At 52.1% G+C, this 15341-nt stretch overlaps 1 protein-coding gene across 5 annotated transcripts in view; it reads right to left on the minus strand.

The window, feature by feature from the left end:
* Positions 1-3144: 3144 nt before the first annotated feature.
* The window catches only part of vps13c (vacuolar protein sorting 13 homolog C), a 58498-nt gene continuing 46301 nt past the window's right edge, over positions 3145-15341 (minus strand). For 4 of the 5 annotated variants that reach the window (XM_072718166.1, XM_072718165.1, XM_072718164.1 and 1 more), the window contains 21 exons: positions 14974-15107; positions 14531-14657; positions 14174-14409; positions 13938-14082; positions 13561-13701; positions 13161-13242; positions 12998-13067; positions 12670-12781; positions 12151-12264; positions 11894-12027; positions 11706-11787; positions 11479-11592; positions 11216-11291; positions 10961-11124; positions 9646-9691; positions 9209-9332; positions 7415-7529; positions 4995-5086; positions 4665-4788; positions 4239-4322; positions 3145-4011 (listed from right to left, as the gene is read on the minus strand). In XM_072718166.1, coding sequence (XP_072574267.1) covers positions 3910-4011; positions 4239-4322; positions 4665-4788; positions 4995-5086; positions 7415-7529; positions 9209-9332; positions 9646-9691; positions 10961-11124; positions 11216-11291; positions 11479-11592; positions 11706-11787; positions 11894-12027; positions 12151-12264; positions 12670-12781; positions 12998-13067; positions 13161-13242; positions 13561-13701; positions 13938-14082; positions 14174-14409; positions 14531-14657; positions 14974-15107 — 2418 coding nt within the window. In that variant the 3' untranslated portion in view covers positions 3145-3909. Of the gene's footprint in view, positions 4012-4238; positions 4323-4664; positions 4789-4994; positions 5087-6867; positions 6910-7414; positions 7530-9208; positions 9333-9645; positions 9692-10960; positions 11125-11215; positions 11292-11478; positions 11593-11705; positions 11788-11893; positions 12028-12150; positions 12265-12669; positions 12782-12997; positions 13068-13160; positions 13243-13560; positions 13702-13937; positions 14083-14173; positions 14410-14530; positions 14658-14973; positions 15108-15341 lie in introns of those variants that run through there. The other variant, XM_072718167.1, reaches the window with a different exon arrangement.

The following is a 15341-nucleotide window of genomic DNA, read 5'->3' on the forward strand; positions in this document are numbered from 1 at the left end:
ATTAGGACCCGGGGAAAGCACAGCGGGTCCAAACAGCTTCATTTACTGCCTGGAGGAGCGGGGGTCAGAGCACACCTGAACCTCTTTGAGGGCCGGGGACGGGGGGGGCACTCCAGGGCTTGGGGGGGTAGTTGGTTCACCAGGGCCGGCAGAGCACATCGTTAACGGCTGAGTGAGGAGGGGCGCTGCCATTTTAACACAGCAATCATGAAAGCACCACCGTCCTACGCGCTCGGGACGGGAGCCTCGGATTACAGGCATTACAAGAGAGCTCTTTTCTTTTCAGATCTTTTTTTATTGTTCTGTATGAAACACAAAGTCCCCTTTTTTGGTTTATATCTCCATCTGGTGGACAGTAACTGTCTGGAAACAGCCCATCCTGGGGGGGGGGGGGGGGGCGTCGGCGTCAGGAGAGAAGCAGCGGAGCTCCGCTTCGTCCGAGTCGCATTCAAAACAATGATACACAGCCCAGAGTAACCAGAAATTATAATGCAAACCTAATACTTCAAAACTGAAAATGTCATAAGTGTATAAAAAGTTAGAGCTGTAAGTGAAGTAACTTCTGGCATTTCGCTGATTCAAGGTCAGGGGGTGCTGCCTGACTGTTACTGTTGTCAGTTTTGTGAGTGTTTGTCTTCGTCCCCCCCCCCCCGAGCGGCTTTATCGGATGACAGCACAGGTGACCCCCGTGGAGAGAGCGTCTCCCCTCCTGCAGCCCTGCTGCCTGTAATACGCAACATCTGTGCCGAGTGCGCTGTTCCAAAATGGCTGCTCCTGGGAGTGGGGGGGCGGGGCCTGAACCGAGCCGATCGGGGAGGCCATTCGCCATGCAGATGTTAGCGCTCGCAATGTCACTGCGTCCTTGGCGGGGGCGATGGCGGCTCACTACGCTTACGGGACGGAGACAAAGGCTGGGCAGAGCGGGGGGAGGGGGGGTACAGGCATGGCCGCGTCTTCCTTGGCCTGCTCCGCTGTGTGGCCTGTCAGTCTGCCCGCTCCCCTGCCATCCCATCTGCCACCACTGACCCCCCCTCTCCTCCGCCGCCCTTTCTGCTCAGACACACGCCTCTCTGCCGCTTGGTAATCAGCCGCTTCATACCGTTACCCCCACGGTTACGGTGCAGGTCGGACAACACACTCACCTGCTGAAGGAGAACCAGCTCTCAGATGCTTTGGGAAAATGTCCCACTCACACTTCTTTGTCACATTTAGGAAGAGACACAGAAGCTAATTGGCAGGCAGCTGTGATAAGATGTCTGAAGGATTAAAGCATCCTTCATACTACTGCCTTGGAGGACACTCAAGGGGTCCCCCCTCTGAAAGGGGACAGAGAGAAGGAGAGACGGGGCAGGGAGGAGGCGAGGAGAGACAGAGGAGGACAGACAGGATGGAGTGAGGGAGAAATGGGACAGAGATGGAGATGGAAAGGAGGGGAGGCAGGATGAAAAGCAGAAATGGGAACAGGGAGGGAGAGACAGGATTGAGGGAGGGAGGAAGAGATGGGATGGAGAGACAGGGGAGAGGGATGGAGAGGCAGGAGGAGGTTGGAGGAGAGAGGGGATGGAGAGAAGGGAAGAAGAGGAAGAAACTGGATGAGAGAGTGCGAGACGGGACGGGGTGGAGGAGAGATGACTGCGTAACGCGCCGCTTAGCGAGCGACAATGTTCATATTTAATGTCTGTCGTGACGGCCGGGGTTCCGACAATCTGCCGTCTCTCCTACTGACAGCAGCCGCATCCCGGCAAATTATGCGCATGAATTCCTGAGAAGGAAAAGAGCGCAGCGCAAGGAAGTATGACGGGGCTGTGGATCTCAGGCCTTGACGGGGAGCGTGTCGCCTCGCATCAGATCCATCACGCCGAATGGGGAACACAAACACCCCAGAAAAACAGCTTGCGGTGCCTGTCCGTGCAGAGGAGGCGCCGGCGGAACCAGGCAAGGCGAACGCTGGCGATTAGCCCAGGAGGAAAGGAGACATGGCTGTATGTACGGAGACCAGCGGCTCCAACAACCAGCACATCGGCCAACCTCTAAACTCACGGCAATAGCATGAGCGTCGGACATCGCTAAAGCTGGCAGACATCGGAAACTGCCAGAAGTTTCCGCTGTCGTCTGGGGCGGCTTTAAGTGGCAGGAGACAAAAGATGAGCCGGCCGGCGCTCAGGGTGCAGCCTTGAGTTATGTATGCGCCATTAGCGTCTAACAAGCCTCTGCGCGGCCAGCCGGAACATTCCGACGATTCATTTGGGTAACACAGAAAAAAGCAGCTGTCATTCTGCTTGTTCAGCTGAATTGTTCCCGCTGTTCATCACTGGCAGGGATGGAGGTGAGAGATCGGTGTGTTCACACGGACTGCGTGACTGGCCTCTGGCTTATCACACCTCCCACACACACGTCCCTGGGGGGCCATGCTGGCTGCCCCACCTTAAGACACCATCTCTCTCTCTCTTTCTGTCTCCCTCCTTATTCCCTCTATCCTCATTGTCCAGGCTTTTGTACCTCCCCCTCGATTAGCTGCCCTGTTCCTCAGCCAAACAGGGAACCTTTCACCTTCCACCAGCTCATGTCCCGTCACCAGGAGCGTTGTGAAGCCCCTGAGGATGTCCAAGCGAGAGCCCAACCCCCCCCCCCCACCTCGCCTCGCTCCCCACATATGCTCACGCCATTGTATGCCTGTCCCTCAGCCTGGGGGGATTTGAGGTGCTCTGTGAGATCCTTGAGGCGGCCGTTTGCCGGAAGCTTGTGCTCCAGTCGGCTGGAGTTCCAGTAGGATGGTAGATGAGAGCAAACCCCTCCACGACCATCCGCCCGTCCACCGTCCCTCCACCACTTGTCCTCTACCCATCCTCCACCCTTCCGCCGCCCCTCCATCTGCCCGTCCGCTGCCTCCAGAATCGTGCCTGTTCCTGGGGTCTCCTCTCAAGGAGACGTCTTGACACGTAAGGAGACTTGAAAAATTAAATTTGACTAAAATAAACTTGTCGGCTCCTAAGATGCATGTGTGCCAGACTAACATTGTCCTATTTAGGGCTATATTTACAAGGGCGGCTTCAGCTTTCCCTGCGAGTCGATCGCGTCTGAAGAAGACGGGGCCGCGTCTCCATCAGGGTGAGAAGTGAAAATAAAGATCAAACAGTGAGGAAATCGGATCTTAATCAGGCTTTTACTGTCTTTGAAAGAAAGGTTTCGAAGAAACGAGAGCACAGACATCTTTGCGAAGGTGTGAACCACAATTACACTACTGTAGTGGTATCTCACGAATAGCAAATTTAGCAAGACTCATTTTACAATTCTTTCCATTTCGCTCTCCTACATGTTGGGCCGGGGACAAAGTTAATACAGCAAAATGTGTAAACGCCGGCGTGTGAAAGCCACAGGCCGGGGTGGAGAGTTATGATCCAACACGCCTGTGTGCGGAACATTTATGAGCCAACACTAGCAGCGTTTAGTGTGGCCTTCTTCTGCAGACGGCAGCAGTGCATGCATTATTTTAAAAAAGTAAACTCTCACTAGAAACATAAACTCTGTGAATAAGTGCAAAAATAAGGGATATTTCATGGAGCTGCATATTAAAAACGAGATAAAAATTCCACAAATGGGGCCACTATATTATTGTATTTGATTACACACAGGTCATTTGTATCCCAAAAGAATTACCGTGTAATTCCGATTAGCCAGAACACACCTGCTACAAAATTCGAAACAAAATTCTTCACTAATCATTTATCGTCTTACATTCAATGATGCCTTATAATAATCTCAAAATGTCTGTCAGTCGACCCATTAATCCCTGACCAGTCCAGCATCGTGCAATGTTGTTTGTATTCAATTACAGGTGGTCAGGACCAGCCAATCAGGGTAGCGCATGGCGATCCGGCGCTGCCTCGTACCCGAGGCTCTGCGCCGGTCTCACTGCATGCCGCTGACTTTGACGAAGCGTTGAGACTTCTGCTTCACCATCTGATGCTGCCGTCGGGCCACCTGAGCCTCCGCAATGGCGTCGCGCACTTTCTGTGGAGCAGAACCAAGGCGGCTTTCAAAACGGGCCCCCACCTCGGCCATGGTGACCGCACCCGGCCCTACCGGCCGGCAAGAGCCCCGCAGGCATCCACACGACAGACCTTCACTTTCAGCTCCGTTGAGCTGACCGCAAGCACAACAAAGCCAGCGTCTGTTTAAGAGAAACCGCTTAAAGTTGTCCACCTCACCCTCACCAGGTGTCCAGTAGGGGGCATTACCTCAGCGATTACTGCTTTCTGCAGGTCTAGTACCCTCACAGGCTCCTGCCCATCCTTCTTCTGGATCTTCAGCTTACCGAGCTCCTGCAGCGATTTGGGGACAAGCTCAGACCACCAAGCAAAAACGGACAATGCAGCGGGGAGCACAGATTACACAGCGGAGAGTATACAGCTCAGACTATGTGGCAAAAATCACGGCCTATGTGGTGGACAGCACAGCCTTTGCAGGGGAGGGCACGGCCTATGCAGTGAAGAGCACAAACTATGCAGTGAAAAGCATGAACCACGCATCGAAGAGCATGGCCTATGCAGCGGAGAGCACAGAGCATGGCCCACATGGCAGAGAGGTGTCTGTCCAGGCGTAAGGGCCTCGCAAAGGCCGGGGCAATAGCGTGGGCGGGGGGGGGGGTAGGGGGGCGGCCGTACCTTGCAGTATATTCTGAGCTCGCTGCCCTGTGCGCATGGCGCACGGGAAAAGTTCTCGAACAAGCACTCCCACTCTTTGCTGAAGTGTCCCACAAACTCGATCTCCTTAACGCACATGACTCTCCTGCAACGCAAGAAACGCAGAACACCGAGGCGGCGTTCAGACTGTGGCTGGATCGCTCCTGCCTTCGGGGCTGCAGCAGGACGGGTACATGGCCAGTCGAGCTCTCAGGCTTTTCAGGCTAATGATTAGCACACATACAGACATAGTGCCCAAAAACTCATAGGTACTATGTTATAACAGTTACCATGGCCAGCCAAAACCCTCACCTGTTCGTGACCAATATATTGGTCCTCCTGTGTCCGGGGTATTCAAAATGCTCCCGGAAAACCTCCCCATTCAGCAGTTTTACCTCTGACCTCTGAAACAAAGCGACAGGGACAGGTTCACGCTGTGAGACATGCGTAGGTGCCGCTGCAGTTTTGCATTACAGCGGTCACACCTCCAGAGCCGAGGCGGCGGCACGTGCAGTGACCCCCTGAGCCCGGATACCACCATCGATGCTACGCCGCGTGCATCCTACGGCACTCCTGATAAACTCGTCACTTTTGCAATTTTCCCTCTTTGCGGATAGACGCCAGAGCGGTGCTTCAAAAAACAGCACAACAGAGTAAATATAGATGAGTTTATTATTTCTAAGTTTACACAGGACACCAGACACAGAGTACACAGTGAGCAATGTCAAAATATTCACTTTACAGTGACCTTAGGGTTAATATTTAAGGCTTTTTAATGAATATTGGAAATAAAAATCTAAAAATTTTTGCATTTAAGGAATGAAACGTTTTTTGCAAACAAAAATTTACGTCTTTTTAAATTAAAAATGTTAAAAAGTTTATATATTGTGTACATAAACTTTGGGTCATGCAGTACGAATTATGAAAATACAACACAGTTTTGCAAGTCAAAATTGACATTTATACACATCACAAATTTGGAAGCTATTCAATGTTACAATATATTTAGATTTCAACAAAAAGCTAAAATATACTTCTTTCATGAGCATGCCAATGTAAAGTAATGTAAATATAATTCAAGGCAACCTTAGAAAAACATGTATATATATATATATTTTGCAATTTTTCTGAAGTAGGACAATAATGCCAAAATAAGATGACACAGGTGAAGTTTAACGATGCAAGACATTTTTAGCACTAAAATACATTATTCAGTTTCCATGGATACACTAATAGTGCAGCATGTGAAATTATAAAATAATAGATTTAAGATAAACCCACAACAAAATGGGAAAAGTTTACCCAGTAGGAATCTAAACAGTAGTCTGGAGTAAACATTCCCACAAGGCCTACATCATCTTAAGACTGCTTTGCTGGAGTTTCTAAATTTAATTCTGTATAAAATGCAAAACGCGGTGGCATTTAGGCTGCTGGAGCCAAACCGGCGCCACCCTCGGCGCTTTGAAGATGGGTAAGGTAGGGCAGAAAAAGCAGAGCACGCTTAAACTTACACCGGGGAGCACATCGCCCGGAAGCACGGCACTCTCTAGAACGCGGCAACGTGACTCTCCACGTTGTGCTGTACAAACTGGTCAATCGACATGCAGGCAGCTCTCGACAGACACAAGTAGTCCGCTTCACAAACCCATACACAAGTCAAGTTTTACCATACAAAAACACCCTATAACAAAAAACGCATAGCCCAAAATATAGTAGTAATATGTACTAAGGAACACATATTATATAAAAGAAGAGATAAAGTGTACATTTACTTACAGGCCCATCACCTTTTTGTGCTAGTATCTGGAGTATTTTGTAAGCAAGTCGGGAGCTGCCTGTATATCATAAAATGTGGACTAATTGAACTTCCTGACCAGGTTAAGGAGCCATGGAGTGATGTGGGCATGAAATGGAGCCACGGAGTGATGTGGGCATGAAATGGAGCCACGGAGTGATGTGGGCATGAAATGGAGCCACGGAGTGATGTGGGCATGACATGGAGCCACGGAGTGATGTGGGCATGAAATGGAGTCATGGACTCATGCGTGAAATGGTACCTTGGCACTGGGCTATGTTCATGGTGTAATGCATGATGGGTAAACATGAGAAAATGAGAGAGCTCTAAGAGGCTACATCTGGCGTAAGGACTCTAACACTTCGGGGAGTCATATGACCCCCCCCCCCCCCCCCCATGAAAACCCACCCCCCCATCTCAGTCCTTTTTGTGCTGCATGTGAAGAAGAGAGACAGAAAAGGACAGGTGTTAACATTCAGGAGAGCAAAGCACCTCGACATGATGACCCCGCCCCCAACTCCCTCTGCTTATAAACACAGTTGGGTAATTCAGGTCCAGAGATTAAAAGTCCAGACAGGGATTTTGTTTCAGCCAACCAGATGAGTACTCTGTGACTGACTCTTTATGCTCAACTGGTTGGTTGAAACAAAACCTTGGTCTGGACTTTTACTCTCTGGACCTGAATTACCCAATTATGCTTCTAAAACATGAGGCTCAGAGCTTTGAAGCTTTGAACTTGCTAACTGGACACCATCAACTTTAAAGCGGTTTGGAAATCCTCAGCTTCATGTATGAACTGTTCTGAATCTTGCGTTTGTAAATTCCATTTTTCACTTAAGCTGAGCGCGACTGAGAAAAAAATAGGAATCAAGACCCCAGGACCGTCACCCCCCTTCAGAGAAGAGCCCACCCAGGAGCGGGAAGTGTCCCACCTCACCTGGAATAAATCGAAGCCCTGTGACTCCTGCAGGTCAAAGGGCCGGACGATGCCGTCCTCCCGGATCAGCCGGACGGGTCGCAGCCTCGTCACCTCCTCCGTTGACTCCGCCACCCTGCAAACCATCAGCGATCAGCAGCTGTTCTCCCACCAACTTCTCCTGCCGTCACATGACCTTGATGCCATCGGCACCATGCCACCTTCTTGCTATCTTACACTTGCTTATGTGTTTTTATTTTTTAGGTCCTTTTACATCACATTCGTATGAAATACGAGTAATTTTTGTTTCTAATCACATTTACTTGTGAAAACAGTCGTGATATTGAGGCTAAATTCCACCACCTCCCCTGAAGGAGGCCTATCAACCCGCTGGGAACCGAAAGACCCTGAACTACATCACACTTGCGTTTCATTTATCTAGCAAGTCACTTTTATCCAAAGTGACACACATTCTGAGAACGCAGGGTTAGACCCTGGAGTAACTGGGGGGGTTAGGGGCCTTGCTCAGGGGCCAACAGTGACATTACTGCCGACCCTTGGATTAACACTGTGACCTTCTGATCACAGGCACAGAGTCTTAACCCACCGAGCCACATAGTGCCCCCCCCCCCACCCCAACCTAAACTGCTGTGGGGTCCAGTGGGGGTTCAGGACTTGCACGTGCGTGCAAGAGGATTCAGGAGGTTTCTCAGTCTCACCTTTGGTTATCTCTATTGAGAGAGCATGAAATAATAAGGCGATTTGGTTATTAATAAACGCAGCTTTTTGGTTTATGGACGAATGGTGCCGGACGGCAGATGGAGGATAGGGTGGGTGATTACCAGGGTTTTGGTGGGGAGGGTGAGGATCACCAGCATCAGCGTGTATAATGGGGGGGGGGGGGGGGGGGCAGGGCGAGCTCAAGGCAGAAGCATGGGGGGGGGGGGCGGTTGGGTGCAGTGTCTGCACTAAGGGTCTCGCTCGTACGAGTTCAGCAGCCCAGCAGCTATCCTGCAGAGGGCATGAAGGCGGGGACAATGACCTGCCACCATGGCAGAGGAGGAGTCTGCTCACCGGACGCCATGCAGCCGGCCGCGGCGGGGGGGGGGCTCTGTCAGTGTGTGTGTGTGTGCCTTCACAGGGGGGGGTCACACAGCTCCTTTAATTTGCACAGCATATAAAGGATGATTTTTTTTTTGGAAGCCCCTGCATATTTAATCATGCCGATGCTCACAAAGCAATCTGCTCCGCCCTCAGGGCCATGCGGCTCCTCAGAATGCTCCAGCCGGGGAGAGGAGGCGTCAGCCGGGGAGAGGAGGTGTCAGCCGGCGCCGTAAAAGCCCAAGGGGGGCGGGGGGGGGTTGGGTGGTCCAGGGTGAATGGTGCTGACTTTTCAGCCCATGAGCACGTGTTAGAGATGGTGAGGATGTAAGGTGCTAGATCATCTCCAACCACCACGATGCATCTCCAACCCCCACGATGCACCTCTTACCTTGTCGCTAGAGATGGAGACGTCCCTCCCAACCGGCATACCAAACGGAGCCCTTTCCTTAATGACCCCAACCATAACTACACCGGTCAAGCGCGGGGCGATTACAAGCCATGTGGCACATGGACACGACCCATCCGAGGGGAAAAGAAACGCCAGAGCTTCACACTTCCAGAAAACGATTGAATTACTCAGGGTGGTTGAATTAGAGGGGAAAAGAACAGAAGAGGGGTGTTAAAAAAACACAAAAGCCGCACTTAAGATGGAGATTCATCTCGCTGCTTGGAAGTGGGGGGGGGGGGAAATCACGGTGGGGGGGCTCATACCTCTGGATGCCCTGGAGAGTGCTGCTGGCCATGTCCACGATGCCCCCTGTCGGTCGGGCCACCACCCCCACCAGACCCTTCCCGATGCCCTTGAAGAAGCCAGCCGCTCCTTCCTTCATGGCTCCTGGGGGGGACCGACATGACATCTCCTGTTTACATGTAGTGGTGGCATTTGTATGGTAGCCCCCTCCTGGCCACAAGAAGTCATTACGCTAAGAGAACAGGGGGCCCATAAAATTGCTTTTTAAGTGGGCCCCAGACATAACAACCTTGCCCCCCCCCCCCCCACCCCTGCCTTTGCCACATCTTCTGGAAGCTTCTAAATATAGTGAGGTCACACCAGGATATGTAGTTTAAACATCTACAGGGAATGAGTTACAGCAGACGGGGGGGGGGGGGGGGGGGGGGGGGAGGAGTGTGAGGGTGGGCGATCATACCCTCGACAGGTTTGGTCACGATGCCGGTCACTCCCCCGACGACGCCCTGTGGAGGGAGGGCAGTCAGGTCTCCATTAAAGCGGCAGACGGCTACACCGGCGCATAGCGTGCAGGGAATTCACCGTGCCGCCGTGGCCCGCGGTAACATGTTCTGCACATTCCGGCAGTCGCATGCGGGAAACACAAGAACCGCCATCTCTACACACGAAATGACAGGGAGCAGGGATATTCACCAGCGCTAAAGACAGGAAAATCGCTCACCCTCGAATCCATCATTTTACATATTTCTCCCAAAACCAGCTTTTAATTTGTCTCCTGATGGAAAAACATAAAAAGACGACTACACGCCTTCCTCTGGCTCACACCCACCGTGACCTCGGCGACGCACTCCCAGCGCACCCCCTCAAACATAATTAACACGGCTATGTGTTGCTTTTACCTTTCCGCGTCATGAATCACGTGTGATCATATTGCACTGAACTCTGCATGGCTGAAGATAAAATATCCACCAAATATGGAATGCATCAATTAACGGCCCAACTGGCCCTGCCATCAACACTATCTGCATAATATAAAGCATTAGGGCTGCCTATTTGATCTATAATGAATGTAACTCGTAACTGCATCGCTTTATAGTAATTACTACACCAGTGACATGGTAATTCTAGCCTTGCAGCTAAAAAATATTAATAAATGATCCAGGTGCTTTTAAACAGCAGCAATAAAATTCATTCATTCAGTAATGAGGCTGGAAAAGGCAGCTATAACCCTTAAGTCAGAATTAAAGGAAACTGCACTTGTTTTTAGATGTGACCACAGAACCACATGACTTTATAATTTACCTGCGAGGGATTCTGCCCGATTCATTAAAAATCACGCTATTTGCGAACCCTTATCTGTATGCTGCCTGCGCAGACCCAGTCTCCTGCGGTCTGTTTCATGCGCTTTGCATAGCGTCTGGCTTTTCCAGGCTGCCTTTTAAGGCACATTTTAAGGAACCGGCGCTAATGAACTGCAATGATTCGCGTGCGGCTCATGTCAACATGAGTGGCTCCCCTCCCCCCCCCCCGCGACGGCTCCCCCGCCCCGCTCGAAACCGCGCTCAGCGGCAAAGCGCGCGATTCATATTCATGTGATCCGTGCCGGAAGCCATCTCTCTCTCCTAAAAATAGCAGCGGGATCCAAAGGTCTCACCCTGTGCTCTCCTGCCCCTGTAAGAGGTGTTCCCTGTACGCTGCTGATAAACACACGCACCGGAGGTGTGCTACACCCCCTCTGAGGTACACGGTCACCGGCGCCCCCTAATGGTCGCTACCTTCAGGAGGCCCTTCCCACCCTTGGCCAGACTTCCTCCAAAGTCTTTGGGCGGTCTGTTCATCTCCTCCCTGCGCTTCTGCTGATACTCCTTATCCATGGTGATGGCCGCCAGACCTTTTCCCACAGAGCCCGTGATGCGGGACACCATGCCTGCAGCGCCCCCTACAGGGAGACGGGAGAAGAGCTGGAGTGCCAGGGCACCTTGGGATCACGGCGTGGGATCCGAGATCTCCGGGAAGTAGCTTGGCCTTACCCACAGTGTGACCGAGCAGGCTGCGGACGCCAATCACAAAGCCCTCCGCAAACTCCTCTGGGCCCTGGACAGCCCCCTGCAATGACAAACACACACACACACACACACACACACACACACACACACATTAGCCATCTTGATCTTCATGGGGACTCTCCATTCATTTCTATGGGCAAAACTCTAATCCCAACACTCCTATCCAGCCCTAACATTAATCAAAATTAACCAAACAAAACTCAAGCTTTTTAGCATTTTTAGTTCACCTGGAAGGGCTCATAGAAAAAGGCCTCGACTCCCTCTGAAAGACCCCGAATCAGTCCAAACGGATTGCCCAGCACGTCGAGGCCCAACACCAGGACGTACATCTGCTTCAGGAACTACGGGGGGAGAGACACGCTCAAGTCTCGACCAAGTCAGAATCCTGTTAGATCACACTGCTGCTGAAGCTCCGAAGGTCCTAGTGTGTGAGGTTTACCATGGAGTCACCCACCTGCTCGGTGTAGTGGCGAATCACAGCCCACATGAGCTTCTCCCGCCTGTAGAACTCATACCTCACCTCAAAGAAGGCTAATCTGTAGCAAACAGAAGGTGCAAACGTCAAGGCAAAGACCGAGTGGACAGGTGTAACACGGGTGCATCTACCCCACCAACAGTCCCAGAGCGTGTCAGGCGACTCACTTGAAGATGAGGTCATCGACGTCGGTGAGCGTTGCCCCGATGCTCTTCAGCAGCAGATTGAGCGACTGGATGGGCAGCGCGTCCTGCTGGCCGGAGTCGTCCCCGCTGGGGCCCAGAGACAGGCTGAGGTGCAGCTGGCGGGGCGCAGAGCACACTCAGCATCCGTCACCGTCACCGGTGGCCCGCGGGGGGGGCCGGGCCCCCGACCGGCCGCAACATTCCAGAACGGAAAGGCACCGGCAAGGCCGATCGCTCACCTTGATGGGCGAGATGTGGAAGTGCTCGAAGAAGCTGAGGCCCGACGTGTCCGTCATCGACGCCTCCATGAGCTCCGCCCGCAGGCTCTCCAGGTCCCGCTCGATGAGCTTGGTCTGCAAAGCGCGCACAGGCCACGACACCATCAATCACCGGGCCGGGAGCCAGCGGGCAGCCACGGCTAGGCGGCCGTGCCGCTAACGTTCATTAATGATCGCGGGGACCGCGGCTGTCCGGGCAGCTTGCGGAAAATCACCAAATACACACACGCGTGTTCAGAGACCAGCTGAAGATACGCAAAGTGAACACACAGAACGACTCTCGGACCGACACTAGAGAGTCGCACTGCTGTACATGAAGGTGAAGAGTCATTAACTATTTGGTGTTTCCGACTAAATCGTGAGCGTTTTATCCGAAACAGTTCTCGGCTACAATTTAGCAAAATCAGTGTCACCGCTACCAAAGGGGGCAGCGTTTCACACACAGCCGGCCGGATTTTTTACAGCGGTTACGCCAATCACCTTCTGCTTCTCTGCCCGTGGGTCCGTGGCCGTAGTAAACAGGGAAATGATGGCCCCAAGGAAGCCCTGGTCAATCTTCACCGCCATCTCTTGAACCAGGGCCATGAAGTATCTGGGGAGAAGCGGGATGCTAGCTAATGCTGACCCTTACCTTCACACGCTAGCATGCAGCTCAGAAAGACGCCGAGGTTGCCATCGACATCCATGCACCTACACAGCACAGATTCCCCAGCATACGGAAGGTACGGCCAGCATCCCAATCACAGGCAGACAGAGATACAACAAAAACACTTTACCGCTTCTCAAGGAAAGTAACTGGCAGACATACTTGAACTGCATTACTTGGCTGTGCTCATTAAACCTGGTGATGATGCTGATGTCTATGAAAGGCTTTGGCTCTGCAAGACAAGGAGGGACATTTCAGTCTCTGGCAGCGTGAAAACAGGGTGATAAATGGGGCCCTTGCTGGACTGGGACCGTCGGCTGCTTACCGGAGTCTAAGGCGATGGACTTGGGTGGGGGGACGGGGTGGAACATGATGGGGAACACTGCACCCGTGAGCTGGTTGTCCACCTGGTTCAGGGAGAAATGAATCGGATGGCGTGCACTGTGAGCGGCTCTGAAAACTTCACATGAAGCATATTCCATCGTGCTCTTCATTTTTTTCAGACACATGTTGAGGTGAGAGCGAAGCTTGGGGTCTGAGTGCAGGAGCCCTTTACCCAGAACCCTGGAGCATTTTTCAGGAGTTTAAGGGCCTTGGCTCAAGGGCCCAACGGAGATGTGGCTACACTGCCCCCTGCTGCACATCTTTAATTTTGGCAATGAGCACAATTCAAAGCTGCAGTGGAGGTCCGAGAAGCAGCCGGAGAACATGGGAGAAGGTATTACCTGGAGCCAGTGCAGCTGGGCCCGGAGACTCCGCTGGTGACGGGACTGCTTCAACTCCACCTGGATCCCAGACAGGAAGTTCCTCCTGATCATGCAAGCGAAGGGCTGCCGCATGGCCATGGGAACCTTGCTGAAGTTCACCTGCAAGAGAGTGATGCGTTTACTCACTGGAATAGGGTCTTCTGTGTTTTTGCAGAATGTTCCGGAAGGGGTATGTCGCCAGCTCAACTATCATGGAGAACCACCAGCTTTCATAATCTATTTATTTGCACTTTAGCTGTGTGAGGATAGGAGATCATTTTAAACACTTAGAGGAACCCCCAGGGATTGAGCCACCTCCAGATGGAAGCTCTCAGCAGAACGTGAGAAGGTCTCACCTCAATGTTGGTTTCCAGCTTAACCCAGCCGGGCTGACTTTTCCGAGACAGGTATGTCTCGTATGCCTTCTCAAGGAGGTTGATGTTCTTTTGGTTAAATGGCTTCCAGCGATTCTTTGGTTTCATCTCCCACACGACACCAGAGCTGAGCGGAATCAACACAAAGCATGTAGCATGTCAGCGTCAGTGCTAAGCACACTGCACACGCATGTATCGCAGCGTGTTTAGCGTGTTACCTGGTGATGCCCACGTAGGCTACTTCCTGCCGACTATCGTTGTTGACGAGCGACAACCCCAGGGTCTGTAAGGAAATGGTGACCTCCTGCTGGAACTGCTCCATGTCCTCGGCCTGCCGAGCCTTGGTGACCAGGGCCACGTCCTCCGTGAAGAGTAGCACCCGCTGCCGGCCGTCCAAGAAGGAGACCCAGTGTATCTGAGTAACATCGTCGTAGGTGAACTGGCCGGACTCATCCTGCAGAGGGTGGGGCAGCGTTAAACTGATCGTCATGCGAGCTTCAGCAGCGACAGCCGAGCCGCCCAGAGGCTGATCGGACTTAAGAGCGCCACCTGGTGGGCACCGGGCAGACTCCCACCTTGACCAGGTCAAGCTCCCCCTTCTGCTCCCGGTAGCTCCAGCTGAGCCTCCTGACCCCGGCGGGGTTGTCCCAGGCAAAACGCCGGGCCTCTCCTGGCTTCAGCTCCCGAACCCCTGAGGACCCGCTGTGAAACGACCACAAGAAGGAGAAAGAGAATGAAGAGGAGGAAAAACACGCTTTTATTGCCACAGGTGATTACGGAAATGGAAAAGCGACCAGGTTCAGGCACACAGGAATATTAAAAAAAGACTACACAGTGAAACTGAAGAAATGTAATCCTCCAAATTCAATGCTGTTCATCATAAACACACAGATATGAAACCCCTCACCTCTTCGAAATATGCCGCATCGATCAAACCTAACGAAGCCCTTCATCGCGACCCGCCCACTCCGCACCGCCAATCCGCCGCTGTGCTTTTACATGGCTGACTCCCCCTCACCTCTGCCAGAAGCTGACCGTGACCCAGGACGTGTGGTTTACAAGCAGGGCGGGGGCCGCACCCTCGTAGTAGTCAGTGAAGCTGACGACGGTGGAGTGGTCTGAGATGTTCACGTCTACGATGACGCCCCCATACTGAAAGGCAGTAGGACACAAAGTAGGAAATAAACACTGACACCTGTAAATCGTTAAGAGTACAACCCACTCTTCGTCCATTCATCACATCAAACTTGGGTTCTTGGCATACATTATATTAATAAGAAGTATTACTACATATACTTATCTATAGTCATACACTCTACTTAAAGTTGTCATCTACAATGCATTAGATACCTTCATAATACATTATAATGGTTCATATAAGACTTA

This window comes from Paramormyrops kingsleyae, chromosome 11 (assembly GCF_048594095.1).
Source record: "Paramormyrops kingsleyae isolate MSU_618 chromosome 11, PKINGS_0.4, whole genome shotgun sequence".
NCBI classification, from domain to species: domain Eukaryota; kingdom Metazoa; phylum Chordata; class Actinopteri; order Osteoglossiformes; family Mormyridae; genus Paramormyrops; species Paramormyrops kingsleyae.